The 14,637-nt window shown below is 43.3% G+C and overlaps 1 protein-coding gene across 1 annotated transcript in view; it reads left to right on the top strand.

The window, feature by feature from the left end:
- Nucleotides 1-14,637, top strand: part of LOC311233253 (neuronal migration protein doublecortin-like) — an 82,860-nt gene that overhangs the window by 60,138 nt on the left and 8,085 nt on the right. Inside the window, exon 4 of the mRNA XM_084320190.1 lies at nt 3,610-3,712. Coding sequence (XP_084176316.1) covers nt 3,610-3,712 — 103 coding nt within the window. The remainder of the gene's footprint in view (nt 1-3,609; nt 3,713-14,637) is intronic.

The raw sequence follows: 14,637 nt of genomic DNA, 5'->3' as shown, positions 1-14,637 counted from the left end.
GTGCAGGGGGTCACTGATGATTTTGTGTGCGCGTGTGATGGTGTGATGTTTGTGTATGGAGTCCAGGGTGGGGAGTTTGCAGTTAATGATTTTGGATGCCCTTATGATGATCCTGTTTAGTCTGTGTAGTGTGTGTTTGGGTGTGTTGCCGTACCATACAGTGATGGAGAGTGAAATTATGTTTTGTATTATGGCTGTGTAGAATTGTATCATTAAAGTCTTCCTAACCTTGTACTTCTTGAGTTGTCTCAAGTGAAATAATCTTTGATTGGCTGTTTTAAGTAGATGAGTGGTGTGATGATCCCAGTTGAGTTTATCGCTGATGTGTGTTCCTAAGTATTTGAATGTGTCTGTGGCTGAAATGGGTTGATTATTGATGAGCATGGGTGTTTTAGTGGGTGTGATTTTCCGAAAGTCAATGATGAGTTCAACGGTCTTGCTTTCGTTGAGTATAAGGTTGTGTTCTCTGCACCATGTTAGTGTCCGCTCCACCTCCAGCCGGTAGTCATCCTCCTTGTTGTTGGAGATCAGCCCTAGGATGGTGGTGTCGTGCGCGTATTTCAGCGTTTTGACTGAGGGGGATGCTGATCGGAGGTTGTTTGTGTAGAGGGAAAAAAGCCACGGGGAGAGAACACACCCCTGTGGTACCCCAATGTTGGTGGTCAGAGGGAGAGAAGTGAGGTTGTTGTAGCGGACTACTTGTTTGCGGCCAATGTGTTAATATGACAAACTCTTATCAAGCGGGCATAAAAGTGGCAATTTTTTTTACTTGAAATGAGGACTGCATTCTTTTTTTGCAAACCAAAACAACATACTTTATACTTATAGCACATGCATGAGCCTGGTCTCTTTTGAAAGATAACATTCTGAAGTTTCTGATTCCAGAAAAGAAATTCACTTTTAGTGCTAACGTAATAGAGTAACATAGGTCTGAACTTGAGTTGTAGAAAAACTTGTTACTCAAGTTTTTCTGTAGTAGTTAGTAGTCCAGAGGTAGTATTTCCCCAGAAGGTGGTATGGCTTACAAATCCAGACGGAGCCATAGCCTGAAGCCTGAAGTAGTACATATCCAAATTTCATAAAGATCCATTCAGAAATGAGTGATTAGGAGTGATTTTGGTAAACTGTGTACAAAGAAAAACTCAGTTTTCTCATAGACTTCCATTCATTCAGCTGTTTTTCTCTTCCTGTTTTCGTGTTTTATTTTTTTTTTGTTTTTTAGATTCATACATGCATGTGGGGTATCATTGGAAAGCCACACTCATTGGCTACAACGATCCACAATCATTTTCGATATCGGATCTAGATTGACGGAACTACTGCAGCCTGAGTCGGGAGTGGTATTTTGCGCAATACCATGTACTTTGCACAAGCCTCAAATACCGGCATGTAACTCGAGAACCGCTGAGCGGATTTTGTCGGATATTGTCGATATCGACAGGCAACAAATAAGCCTTCAATTCGATATATATATTGTATTAAAAAATATGCACACCCGAGCCACTAGGGGTCGCCAAAGTGCCGGTTGCAAAAAGTCCGAAAAACGTCCCACATATGGGCTGTCGCAGGCTAAGATAATTTACACAGCAGACTAGACTCGGATTTGACATATTTGTCAGTTAAGTTATTCATTATTATGTAAATTGTTGTATATTATATTATTATATTATATTATTATTTTATTTTATTATTTATTTACATTTGTCCGTGATATGAAAGATCATAAATACCATTCAGTTCAATAAAAAAGAAGCAAGAATAGGAAAATAGCAATGAACTTTTTCCAGAACTCACAATTACTGTCACGCCCCCGGTCCTAATGGACCGGTCATTGGACTTGCAGCACCACTCATGAACATTACACCACTGCATTTGTGTTTATCTATGTTTATTAATTTGTTATCTGTTGTGCTCACTTGTTTGTTGTCTGTGTATCTGTTGTGCCCCATTGTCTAGTCTAGTGTATTCTCCCCCTGTTTGTATCTATGTGTTATTTAGTCTCCTCATGTTTCAGTATGTTACCCCAGGCTGTTCAGTCTTTCCCACACAGCTGGGTCTTGTTTCCAATCACCCTCATGTGTCAATTAGTCTGTGTATATTAGTGTTGTTTGCCCTGCCCTCCTGTGCTCGGTCATTGTTCATGTTACCCTCGTCCTGTGTGTTGTCAACCTTTTGTTTCTCCGTTCTTATCAGTGAGTCAGTTTTGTATTGTTTGCCACGTTAAAGTAAAGTGCTTATTACTTTCATCCACGACTCGTGCTTCATCTATTTTCATCCTGCACTACCTCTCCTCGTGTTAAATCTGCATACCGGGTTCTACTTCTCTCTACCATCGACATGCCAGCGAAACGCTCCAGGAATCGTAACAAATTACTATTACACATTACACTTTGAAATAAAACCTAAGAGCTCACTATTACTATTACACTTTGAAATAAAACCTAAGAGCTCACTATTACACTATTACACTTTGAAATAAAACCCAAGAGCTCACTATTACTATTACACTATTACAGTTTGAAGTTAAACCTAAGAGCTCACTATTACACTTTGAAGTCAAACCTAAGAGCTCACTATTATTACACTATGAAATCAAACCTAATAGCTCACTATTATAACACTATAAAATCAAACCTAAGAGCTCACTATTATAACACTATAAAATCAAACCTAAGAGCTTACTATTATAACACTATAAAATCAAACCTAAGACATATTAATAAGGCACTGAATAATTGAACAGCATCTGAATAATCACTGAGGACCTGCAGTTAAATGCAGCTGTAAGATCTTTCATTAATTACTGCAGAGTTGGCATTTTAAACGTGAGTTCAGCTAAACAGACTCATGGTGTAGAGAAGTCTTCCTCAGCTCTGTAACTCATGGTGGGTCTTGAGGGTGTGTAGTTAGAGACCATTGACTGGAGGTAGGCGGGAGCCGTTCCCTTTGCCGCACGGTATGCCAGGTCGAGGGCCTTGAAGCGAATTTGTGCGGCAATGGGGAGCCAGTGCAGGTCCCTAAGAAGTGGGGTGACATAGGCTGACTTCGGTAGGTTTGAGATCAGTTCTGAATGAGTTGAAGAGGCTTGGTGGCAGTGGCCGGGAGGCCAGCAAGCAGTGCATTGCAGTAGTCGAGGCGGGAGATGACTGTTGATTGGACGAGGAGTTGGGTGGCTTCTTTTGTCAGGAAGGGCGGATTATTTTGACGTTGCTCAGGAGGATCTGCAGGTTCTGGTTGTCGCTGCAATGTGAGCGGAGAAGTTCAACTGGTCGTCGAGGACAACACCAAGGTTCTTTGGCGGTCGGGGACGCGGTCACAGCTGCATTCTCGACTGTGATGGAAAGGTCGGTCAGGGGGGAGGATTTGGTAGTGAAAGGGTTAACCTTATGTAGTGTGGTAGTGAAAGGGGTTAAAGCAGATACAGGTCTGATTAGTTGCAATGCGACCTCAGTCTGAACAGTCATGTGACTTTTACAACACTCTAGATTGATTTGTCACAATTCTTTAATCATAAGGCCTGCAGTGTGAACGTAGCTTTAGCGACGGCTGCTATTTGAGATTGTGTTTATTTGAAGTCCCTTTTGAACCCTTTTCCCCCTGATTCCACAGGTGACCTGCCTCCAGGACTTCTTCGGTGATGATGACGTCTTCATCGCCTGTGGACCAGAGAAGTTCCGCTACGCCCAGGACGACTTCTCACTGGATGAGAACGGTGAGTCTATAAGGACCTAACCCTGGAAGCAGCACTATATGCCTGTATTTTTTATGTCCGTTCTATTTTATAATCTTTTGACTATTTTTAAACTGAATCATTTTAAACTATTTTTACTATTTGTGTTACTGAAAACTGTAAGCGGAGAGCCTATTGGGATGCTAGATCCTAATGTGAAACACTGTGATTCTACCCGTCTATCTTTTTATGCTCGCTTATGCCTGTATTTTTTACTGTTGTGAAGCACTTTGAACTGCAACCTCTGTATGAAAAGTGCTATACAAATAAAGTTATTATTATTATTATTATTATATTAGATTAGTTTAGATTAGATTAGTTTAGTTTAGATTTGTTTAGTTTAGATTCGTTTAGATTAGATTAGATTAGATTAGTTTAGATTCGTTTAGTTTAGATTAGATTAGATTAGATTAGTTTAGATTAGTTTAGATTAGATTTGTTTAGATTAGATTAGTTTAGTTTCTAGCGCCCCAGTGGCGAACCACATAACGTGCGCAGCCGTGGCACGGCCGACCCGGGTTTGATTCCTGAACCCGTCGTTATTTGCCGAGTGTCTTCCCCCCCACTCTGTCTCCCGTTCCTCCTCTCTCTCTCTCTACTGGCCTGCCCAGTAGAAAAAAGCGATAAACGTTAAAAAAAAAATCTTAAAAAAAAAAAAGATTATATTTGTTTAGATTAGATTAGATTAGATTAGTTTAGATTCGATTAGATTTGTTTCGATTAGACAGTACAAAGAAAATAAGTTTGTCATTCAACCAGAGTGCAATGTAACAGTAAAGTGCAACAGTAATATACAATGTACAGGTACAATGTACTACATTTGACATACGTAACAGCACAACATGAGCTGCAAAACATATTTCAATCTTAACTATTTAAAATTTTCTTTGGAACGTTCTCTTTGAACAATGTTCGTTAGGACAGCCGAAACCCGACCAATCTTTCGCCGTCAAATAATAATCTTCTTACTGTTTTCTACTATCGTGCACTCTTCCTACTATACTAATATGTCTGTACTACTATGCACTCAACACTGCAGCACCCAACTTTCAACACTGTTTGACGAACATTGTTACTCAGCTGTAAGAGTTGTACCCTTCCTGCTGACTTGTCGTACAGAACTTGAAGACGCTTTGGATAAAAGCGTTCAGCTAAATGACTAAATGTAAATGTAAATGAATAATATCTTGGAATTCTACAATCGAGTACCTCATTCATAGTTAAAGACAGTAGAGGTTGAGTACTTTATTATCTAAAGATGGTAAGTTAGAGTGTTGTGTTCATTCATAGTTAAAGACAGTAGAGGTTGAATACTTTATTATCTAAAGATGGTAAGTTAGAGTGTTGTGTTCATTCATAGTTAAAGATGGTAGAGATTGAGTACTTTATTATCTAAAGATGGTAAGTTAGAGTTTTGTGTTCATTCATAGTTAAAGACAGAGGTTGAGTACTTTATTATCTAAAGATGGTAAGTTAGAGTGTTGTGTTCATTCATAGTTAAAGATGGTAGAGATTGAGTTCTTTATTATCTAGTTGTGTTCATTATGAGAAGAAAATGTTAACACATCTTTAACATCTCCTCTAAGCTAAATAAGTCCTTATGAGGTTGAATTTGAACACAACCTTATGAGATTGAATTTGAACATATCCTTATGAGACACAATTTTAACACATCCTTATGAGATTTAAATTGAACACATCTTTATGAAATTGAATTTGAACAGATCCTTATGAGATTGAATTTGAACACATCCTTATGAGATATAATTTTAACATAACATCTGAATAGCAGGCTGTGTCGTCCCAGACTAAACCCACATACAGACATGTTAACAACATGTGAATAGACTAAACCCACATACAGACGTGTTAATAACATGTGAATAGACTAAACCCACATACAGACGTGTTAATAACATGTGAATAGACTAAACCCACATACAGACATGTTAATAACATGTGAATAGACTAAACCCACATACAGACGTGTTAATAACATGTGAATAGACTAAACCCACATACAGACATGTTAATAACATGTGAATAGACTAAACCCACATACAGACGTGTTAATAACATCACTTGTGCGTTCTGTGGGATCACACAAGATCACTCGTGCGTTCTGTGGGATCATGCAAGATCACTCGTGGGTTCTGTGGGATCACACAAGATCACTTGTGCGTTCTGTGGGATCACAAGATCAGGACGTGGGGCGTTTTAACTAGAAACTGCGATCGTGTTTGTCAAGCATGTTTTACGTCCGGTGAAATACGACACTGTGATTGTTACAAAAACATGTTTCAGGTTCGGTAAAATAGACGTAGAATATACCTTACCTTAGCCAGAAGGTATTCCACAAGAGAATAATAATAATAATAGATTGAATTTGTAATGCACTTTTTGTTCGCTGGGATCCCAAAGTGCTACACTACAGGGTTAAAACATAGTTAAAAAAATAAAATAGTTATTAGTAAAACAAATAAAATACAGAATAAAAACAAGATAAAAATAGAACATAGTTAATTAAAAACATAGTATAAACAGAAAATTAAAAAAACAACGTCCGCAGCCAGCACAAGAAAATAAAAATAAAAAGCTAACAGTCAAAGGCCTTTTTGAACAGATTTTCAGGCCTGCTTTAAAGAGTCCAGGCTCTGTGGTGCCCTCAGCTGGATGGGGAGGCTGTTCCACAGGCGTGGTGCAGCCGTGCAGAAGGCTCGGTCACCCATGGTGCAGAACCGGGTATTGGGGACCTGAAGGAGCAGGCTACCTGCAGATCTGAGGGTGCGGGTGGAGGATTGTGGAGTGATGAGTTCCTGAAGGTAGAGGGGTGCGTGTCCGTTTATGCAGTTATGGGTGAGCATCAGGATTTTGTAATTGATCCGGGATGAGACGGGGAGCCAGTGTAGTGAGTGGAGGATGGGGGTTATGTGATCGTGTTTACGGACTCTCATCAGGATCCTGGCAGCGCTGTTTTGGATGTATTGCAGCTTTTGGATGCTCTTGCCAGGAATCCCGATGAAGAGTCTGTTACAGTAGTCCAGTCTTGAGGAGATAAAGGCATGGACAAGCTTCTCCGCATCTGACAGGGTTAGAGTGGGACGGAGTTTTGATATATTTTTTTGGTGATAGAATGAGGTATTGCAGAGGTGTTTTATGTGGATGTTGAAGGTCAGGTGAGGGTCAAATCGAACCCCCAGATTTGTGACTGAGGGGGAGAGGGGGATTACCTGGCCATCAAAGGTGAGATGTGATATGGATGAAGACTGAACCTGGTGGGGGGTGCCAATTAGAAGTGCCTCGGTTTTTTTGCTGTTTAGTTGGAGGAAGTTGCTGTTCATCCATGCCTTTATCTCCCCAAGACAGGTGGTGAGGCATGACAGAGCTGCAGAGGGGTTAGGGGCCGAGACTTAGGGGAGAGACTTGTTAAAGCGGCTGTAGGCAAGCTGGACTGACCTTGACCAGAGGAGAGACTTGTTAAAGGGGCAGTAGGCGACTGGCCACGCCCTCCACTGTGCCCTACTTCCACACTGTCCTCCTGGGACCAGACTCGGCGCCTCACAGAGTGAAGGTCACAGGTTCAATCCCTGTGGGAGTTGGGAGTGCCCATCCATGTCCAACGTGTCCTTGAGCAAGAAACCAAAGTCATACTTGTATTATACTGTATATATATCCACATCTGTCTGTACATACCTGCATGTAATCCCTTACCTACTCTTACTAGTTACTATATCTGTACATATCCCTTACCTACTCTTACTAGTTACTATATATATAACTGTAGAATAAAGATAATAGGGGTAGAAGCTGTTCTTGTGGACCACAGCCTCCTTAACATTTATAGAATAGAGGGTGTGAATAATGCCCTGTTTTTAATTTCTTCAAGCAACCACTGTCCTCTGGGGCGGCGCCAATCTGGAGGGACGGGAGGCACATGGCATAACAAAATGGCTAGGAAGGGTGAAAGAATCGGCCAATGGGAGAGTCATACCCACTCTGTGTAGTACGGCGACATGAGTACTCTCTTGAGTATTCTCTCTCTCTCTCTCTCTCTCTCTCTCTCTCTCTCTCTCTCTCTCTCTCTCTCTCTCTCTCTCTCTCTCTCTCTCTCTCTCTCTCTCTCTCTCTCTCTCTCTCTCTCTCTCTCTCTCTCTCTCTCTCTCTCTCTCTCTCTCTCTCTCTCTCTCTCTCTCTCTCTGTGTGTCTCTCTCTCTCGCTCTCTCTCTGTCTGTCTCTCTCTCGTTCTCCATCTCTATCTCTCGTTCTCCATATCTCTCTCTCTCTGTCTGTCTCTCTCTCGTTCTCCATCTCTCTCTCTCGTTCTCCATCTCTTTCTTTCGTTCTCCATCTCTCTCCTCTCTCTCATTCTCCATCTCTCTCTCGTTCCCCACCTCTCTCTCTCTCATTCTCCATATCTCTCCCTCTCATTCTCCACCTCTCTCTCCCTCTCATTATCCATCTCTCTCTCCCTCTCATTCTTCATCTCTCTCTCCCTCTCATTCTCAATCTCTCTCTCTCCCATTCGCCATCTCTATCTCTCTCTCCCTCTCATTCTCCACCTCTCTCTCTCCCTCTCATTCTCCACCTCTCTCTCTCTCTCTCTCTCTCTCTCTCTCCCTCTCATTCTCCACCTCTCTCTCTCTCTCTACAAAGAATAAAATCACAAATCAGAATGTGGCTCACGCTCCAGTAAAGAGCTGATTTGTGGTTCCGTTCCAAGGTGCCTCTTGGCAGAGAGACGAGACGCCCGCTGTGCTCAGAGGATAATGATGTGGGTTCCCTTCCTCTCAGCGCTCTGCCCTCACAGGAACCACTGGTCCATATATGGGCCAATAGCCGCCAAGGTCAGCAGTGGGACCATGATTAGACACAGGCTGCTGACGTAACGTCTGCAGCAGCGAGGGTCTCCTCCCCCTCGTTAGTCCTGTAGTATTCTGCTTTTAGAACAGTGCTGCTGTTGTTTGAACTGTGTCCAGCCTCCTGGACGAGTTAAAGAGCGGTTTAGCGGTTTGGCAGCAGATCCTAGTTGAAGTGTAGAGGCTGCCTCGTCTGTTCTTCTGGTCCAGTATTCAACTCCACTTCATAATGAGAGGCAGGGGGCCAGGTGTGCAGGAGAGCAGGTGCTTCATTAACCCTCTCTTGACCCTGTACTGGGTTTATACTGCGCTGAGCCCACCCAGGCCTTGTAACCCTAACCCTAACCCAGGACACTTTTAGTTTCAAGTTTCAAGTTTCTTTATTATTTGTCATACAGAAATACAGAATACTTTGCATGAAATGTTTCTTTCTGTTTCGCTCCTGAGAGTGTGCTAGATAATAATAAGATAGTATAAATAAGTATAATAAGTAAAAAATAGAAAGTCAAGAAGTCAAGTAAACACAAGTGTAAACAACAATTGTTCAGTATACCTCTATATACAGTATGTACATCTGGTACAAAAATGGTGAGGTATAGCTTAGTTTGTGGTGCCACCGTTGTGGTGGTGAGGTGCAATAAGGAATAAGGAATGAGAGATGTGCAATTCCCGTACCAATAATATAAATATAAAGTGTAAAGTGTAAAAGTGTAAAGTGTGATAAAGTGGGTGCTACAGTGTGTTGTTTATTTAAAGTGAGTGTGTGTGCTGTGGTGTGTTGCTGGCCTGTTATTGTTCATTGTTCGATCATTGTTCATTGAGCAATCATTGTTCATTGAGCATCCTGATGGCCTGGGGATAGAAACTCCTTCTGAGTCTCTCTGTGCTTGCCATGAGACTCCGGTATTGCTTGCCTGACCGCAGCAGTTCAAAGAGGAAGTTGTTTGGGTGGCTGGAGTCTTTGATTATTCTCTTAGCCTTGCCCATGCACCGCTTGTTGTAAATGCCTTGGAGAGTGGGAAGCCCCCCTCCAATTGTGCATTCGGCTGAACGGGCCACTCTTTGTAGTCTGCTGCGGTCTTGTGCAGTGCTATTCCCAAACCAGGAGGTGATATTGCCAGTCAGGATGCTCTCTATTGTGCATGAGTAGAAGTTCTTGAGGATCTTCTGACTCACGTTGAACTTCCTTAAGCGCCTAAGGAAGTAGAGGCGTTGTCGTGCCTTCTTGATAACACTGTCAATGTGTGTGGTCCATGTCAAGTCCTCGGATATGTGGACTCCGAGGTACTTAAAACTGTTATAATAATAATAATAAATTCAATTTGTTCACTCTCTCAACCGGTGCCCCATCGATGCTGAGGGGGCTGTAGTCCCTGACCCCCGACCTCCTAAAGTCCACAATCATCTCCTTTGTTTTGCTGACGTTCAGGGAGAGGCTGTTCTCTTGACACCATCCCGCTAGAACCTTAACCTCCTCCAGGTAGGCCCTCTCGTCGTTTGCAGAGATCAGGCCCACCACTACTGTGTCGTCAGCAAATTTGATGATTGTGTTGTTGTTCCGCTGTGCCACACAGTCATGTGTGTACAGGGAGTAGAGGAGGGGACTCAGGACACAGCCCTGGGGGGCCCCTATGTTGAGAGTGATGGATGAGGAGGTGCAGTTGCCTGCTCTCACCACCTGGGGTCTGCCCGTCCCCATACATAATAAATCATATCAACCAATATATCAAACATTAGCTAGTTAACAATGCAACACATTTCCAATGGTTCTGATGAAGGAAGGAAGGAGGACAGGAAGGAAGGAATGAAGGAAGGAATGAAGGAAGGAAGGAAGGAAGGAAGGAAGGAAGGAAGGAAGGAAGGAAGGAAGGAAGGAAGGAAGGAAGGAAGGAAGGAAGGAAGGAAGGAAGGAAGGAAGGAAGGAAGGAAGGAAGGAAGGAGGACAGGAAGGATGGAATGAAGCCGGGAAGGAAGGAGGAAAGGAAGGAATGAAGGAAAGATGGAAGGAATGAAGGAGGGAAGGAATGAGGACAGGCAGGAGGGAAGGAATGAGGACAGGCAGGAGGGAAGGAATGAGGACAGGAAGGAGGGAAGGAAGGAGGGAAGGAAGAAGGAAATGAAGGAAGGAAGGAAGGAGGACGGGAAGGAGGGAGAGAGGAAAGGAAGGAAGGACAGGAAGGAGGGACGGAAGGATGGAGGAAAGGAAGGAATGAGGACAGGAAGGAGGGAAGGAATGAAGGAAGGAGGGAAGGAAGGAATGAAGGAGGGAAGGAAGGAGGACAGGAAGGAGGGAATGAAGGAGGACAGGAAGGATGGAATGAAGGAATGAAGGAAGGAATGAAGAAAGGATGGAAGGAATGAAGGAGGGAAGGAAGGAGGAAAGGAAGGAGGGAAGGAATGAGGACAGGAAGGAGGGAAGGAATGAGGACAGGAAGGAGGGAAGGAAGGAGGAAAGGAAGGAATGAAGGAAGGAGGGAAGGAAGGAGGACAGGAAGGAGGGAGGAAAGGAAGGAAGGAGGACAGGAAGGAGGGACGGAAGGAGGGAGGAAAGGAAGGAATGAGGACAAGAAGGAGGGAAACAATGAAGGAAGGAGGGAAGGAAGGAGGAAAGGAAGGAAGGAATAAAGGAAGGAGGGAAGGAAGGAGGAAATGAAGGAAGGAGGGAAGGAAGGAGGACAGGAAGGAGGGAAGAAGGAAGGAAGGAGGAAAGGAAGGAATGAAGGAAGGAGGGAAGGAAGGAGGACAGGAAGGAGGGAGGGAAGGAGGGAAGAAAGGAAGGAAGGAGGACAGGAAGGAGGGACAGAAGGAGGGAGGAAAGGAAGGAATTAGGACAGGAAGGAATGAAGGAAGGAGGGAAGGAAGGAGGAAAGGAAGGAATGAAGGAGGGAAGGAGGGAGGACAGGGAGGAGGGAAGGAAGGGAGACAGGGAGGAGGGAACGAAGGAGGGAAGGAAGGAGGACAGGAAGGAGGACAGGAAGGAGGAAAGGAAGGAGGGAAGGAAGGAAGGAAAAAAGGAGGGTGGCATGTGACACATTAGATAATCTGAGAGAGAGACATATATATATACGGAGAGAAAGAGACGGAGAAAGAGGGACAGAGAGAGGGAGATAGACAGAGAGAGAGAAAGAGAGAATAAAGACCATCCCTAGGTAGTAAGAGGGGGAAGAGACAGACGATATATTAGCATAATTTTATTTTTATCCTTTATTTCCCCTGAGAATGTACTATATGTATGCATGCTACTCCCACCCCCATGCACAGCTCCAGTACAATCACTCTGACAGTCTGACACTGTAGGCCACTGAGGAAAGAGAGAGAGAGAGAGAGCGAGAGAGAGAGCGAGAGAGAGAGAGAGAGAGAGAGGGGGGGGAGAGATAGAGAGAGAGAGAGAGAGAGAGAGAGAGAGAGAGAGAGAGAGAGAGAGATTCCTGAGCTCCTGCTCTATTGTCTGTGGATTTCATCTGCAGTGAAGAGCGGTTAGAATCCCTACCTGTACCCCACTCCCCCTCCTCCTCCACACAGTGCACACACACACCTACCTGTACCCCTCCCCCTCCTCCACACACACACCTACCTCTAAACCTAACCCTAGAGCACCTAAACCTAGGGTACCTAACCGTATACCTAACCCTATGTCACTGTGTATGTGGGGGACAGTATGCACTGTGTGTCTAACTAGGAGGGATATGTGGAAAGACACACTTACAATAACACTACCTTATGCATACTGCACCTTATGTGAATACTGCACCTTATGTGAATACTGTGATACTGTGAATTCTGTATATTTCAGTTAGTTAGACAGTAAATTATAACACTACCTTATGCATACTGCACCTTATGTGACACTGTGAATACTGTATATTTCAGTTAGTTAGATAGTCAATTATATTGACTTATTTTTTTACACTGCCTGTGTTGTTTTTACTACCTGTAAACCCCCCCCCCCCCCCCATGCTGCTATGATGCCTGAATTTCCCCAAGGGGATCAATAAAGGAATATCTTATCTTATCTTACTTATAGTATAGTATAGTGTAGTATAGTTTAGATATAGCAAGTATAGCATAGGGATATAGAGTAAAAACTGTATATTGTATATTAGTGTACATAGGACCCAGTGCCTTAAATCCATAGCTAACAATCTCAGGAATTTAGCATGTCTATTTTATCATGCCCTTTTTATGTATATTTTATTATTGGTATTATTGCACAATCGTAGCGGGCATGGCCACCCGCATGTCACTGTATGCCCTGGTATGTATGTGACAAATAAAACTCTTGAATCTTGAACACTCCAGTGACCTTGTTGTCAACAGAAAGTAAAGTGAATAGTGTGTGTGTGTGTGTGTGTGTGTGTGTGTGTGTGTGTGTGTGTGTGTGTGTGTGTGTGTGTGTGTGTGTGTGTGTGTGTGTGTGTGTGTGTGTGTGTGTGTGTGTGTGTGTGTGTGTGTGTGTGTGTGTGTGTGTGTGTGTGTGTGTGTGTGTGTGTGTGTGTGTGTGTGTGTGTGTGTGTGTGTGTGTGTGTGTGTGTTAGAGGCCTTCAGATGGCCGGTCTTCCGAAGGGAGGAGCCAAACGGTTAGCAAGATATTGCTCAGTGTCAGCTATTATTGGCAGCCACGCAATTTGGAGAAGACGCTGCTATCTGTATCCATGAGCTGTGTGTTGATTGTCAGGTTCATCATCCATGTGTGTGTGTAACTTTGGTTGCCATTGCCAATTTGGGCACAAATGTAACAGAATAACCACAATGTACAAGTGCACTGATCATATCTGTGTCCTTTAACACTTTGAGTGCCAGGGCCGCTTTTTGTCGTTAGTTCAAGCCGCCAGTTGAGTGCCGGCAACGCTATATAGCGTTTGTTTGTCGTATTTTTTTTATTAGCGATAGCGATCATATTTCATCAATCGAGCCTCACGCTAGTGTTGCAGACTCTCTCTGAGCTCAATTGGGAAAATACCGCCCCCTATCGTCTCTCCCTGTGTAACTGCACCCCATTAGTTTAGACTGGTGGGGGGGGGGGGGGAGGGGGCGGTCCAGCCTCCTCATGTTACTCTCCGGCAAGCCAACTGAAGAGATCCAAGTTGATCGCCGGCCCTCAGAACAGCGTGGATTATGTATTTCCAACCCCCAACGCTGAATCAATAAACGCGATCGATATTTTTGGAATGGCGATCAGGAATTGGAATAATCTTTTTGGATAACATCTGATCTGAGGTAAGGAATCTATTTGACCAGTCTTAGGGTAATCAGAGCTTTTTTCACAGATATATCAACGTGTGCCCTATGTGTGTGTGTGTGTGTGCTCGCTGATCAGGAAATGAGAGAATCGATTTTTCAGATCGCCTCTATAGCGTGCATAAGTACACATATACTATCGATAATCTAGCGTTTATTTGAAAACTATTCATAAATAGGCCGAAAAATTTCAACGTTTTTGTGTATGCCCGAATATTCCAGTAAACGAGGGCTTTTCAAAATGCTATAAAACGGAAATGAACCGATTAAAAAACAATCCGTCTCAACAATGTTGACTGCAAACATGTCATTGATAAACGACGGGCAGATTAGACACATTTTTTAAAACAGAGATTATGCGTTCACAACGCTATCATTGAAGTGGGTGGTGGCATTCAACCACGTTTTACCATCTTAAAGGCCCACTTGCATGTTGTATTTTTGTTCAATAAACAATGTGACTAGGCCAACGGTGACTTTCATGAAGAGGGAAAAAAAAGTATCGAAATTGACCCAGTTTTAGCGTTTTTATCAAACATTTTGTCCGCCCAACCACAATCACCACGCACGTGGATATTTTAATCCATGGTTCATAACGTGCGTGTGTCATCTTAATGATGACGTCACACAAGGTACAGGGCAGCAGGGGGCCTGAGAATCACAGGCAGGTAGTGGCAGGAAGCAGAGCCTTCTTGTTATTACTAGCTGAGGAATCTGTTTCACCTAACACTAGTGCTCCGTGATCATAGCCATTTATCTCTAAAGCTAACCACTATTTGTAAAAGCCACAACCACGTTACCATATTTGTAATA

Source organism: Notolepis coatsorum, assembly GCF_963971535.1.
Source record: "Notolepis coatsorum genome assembly, chromosome: 8".
NCBI lineage: Eukaryota > Metazoa > Chordata > Actinopteri > Aulopiformes > Paralepididae > Notolepis > Notolepis coatsorum.
The sequence above is the reverse complement of the archived record's forward strand: the minus strand, read 5'-3'. Positions and strand labels throughout refer to the sequence as shown.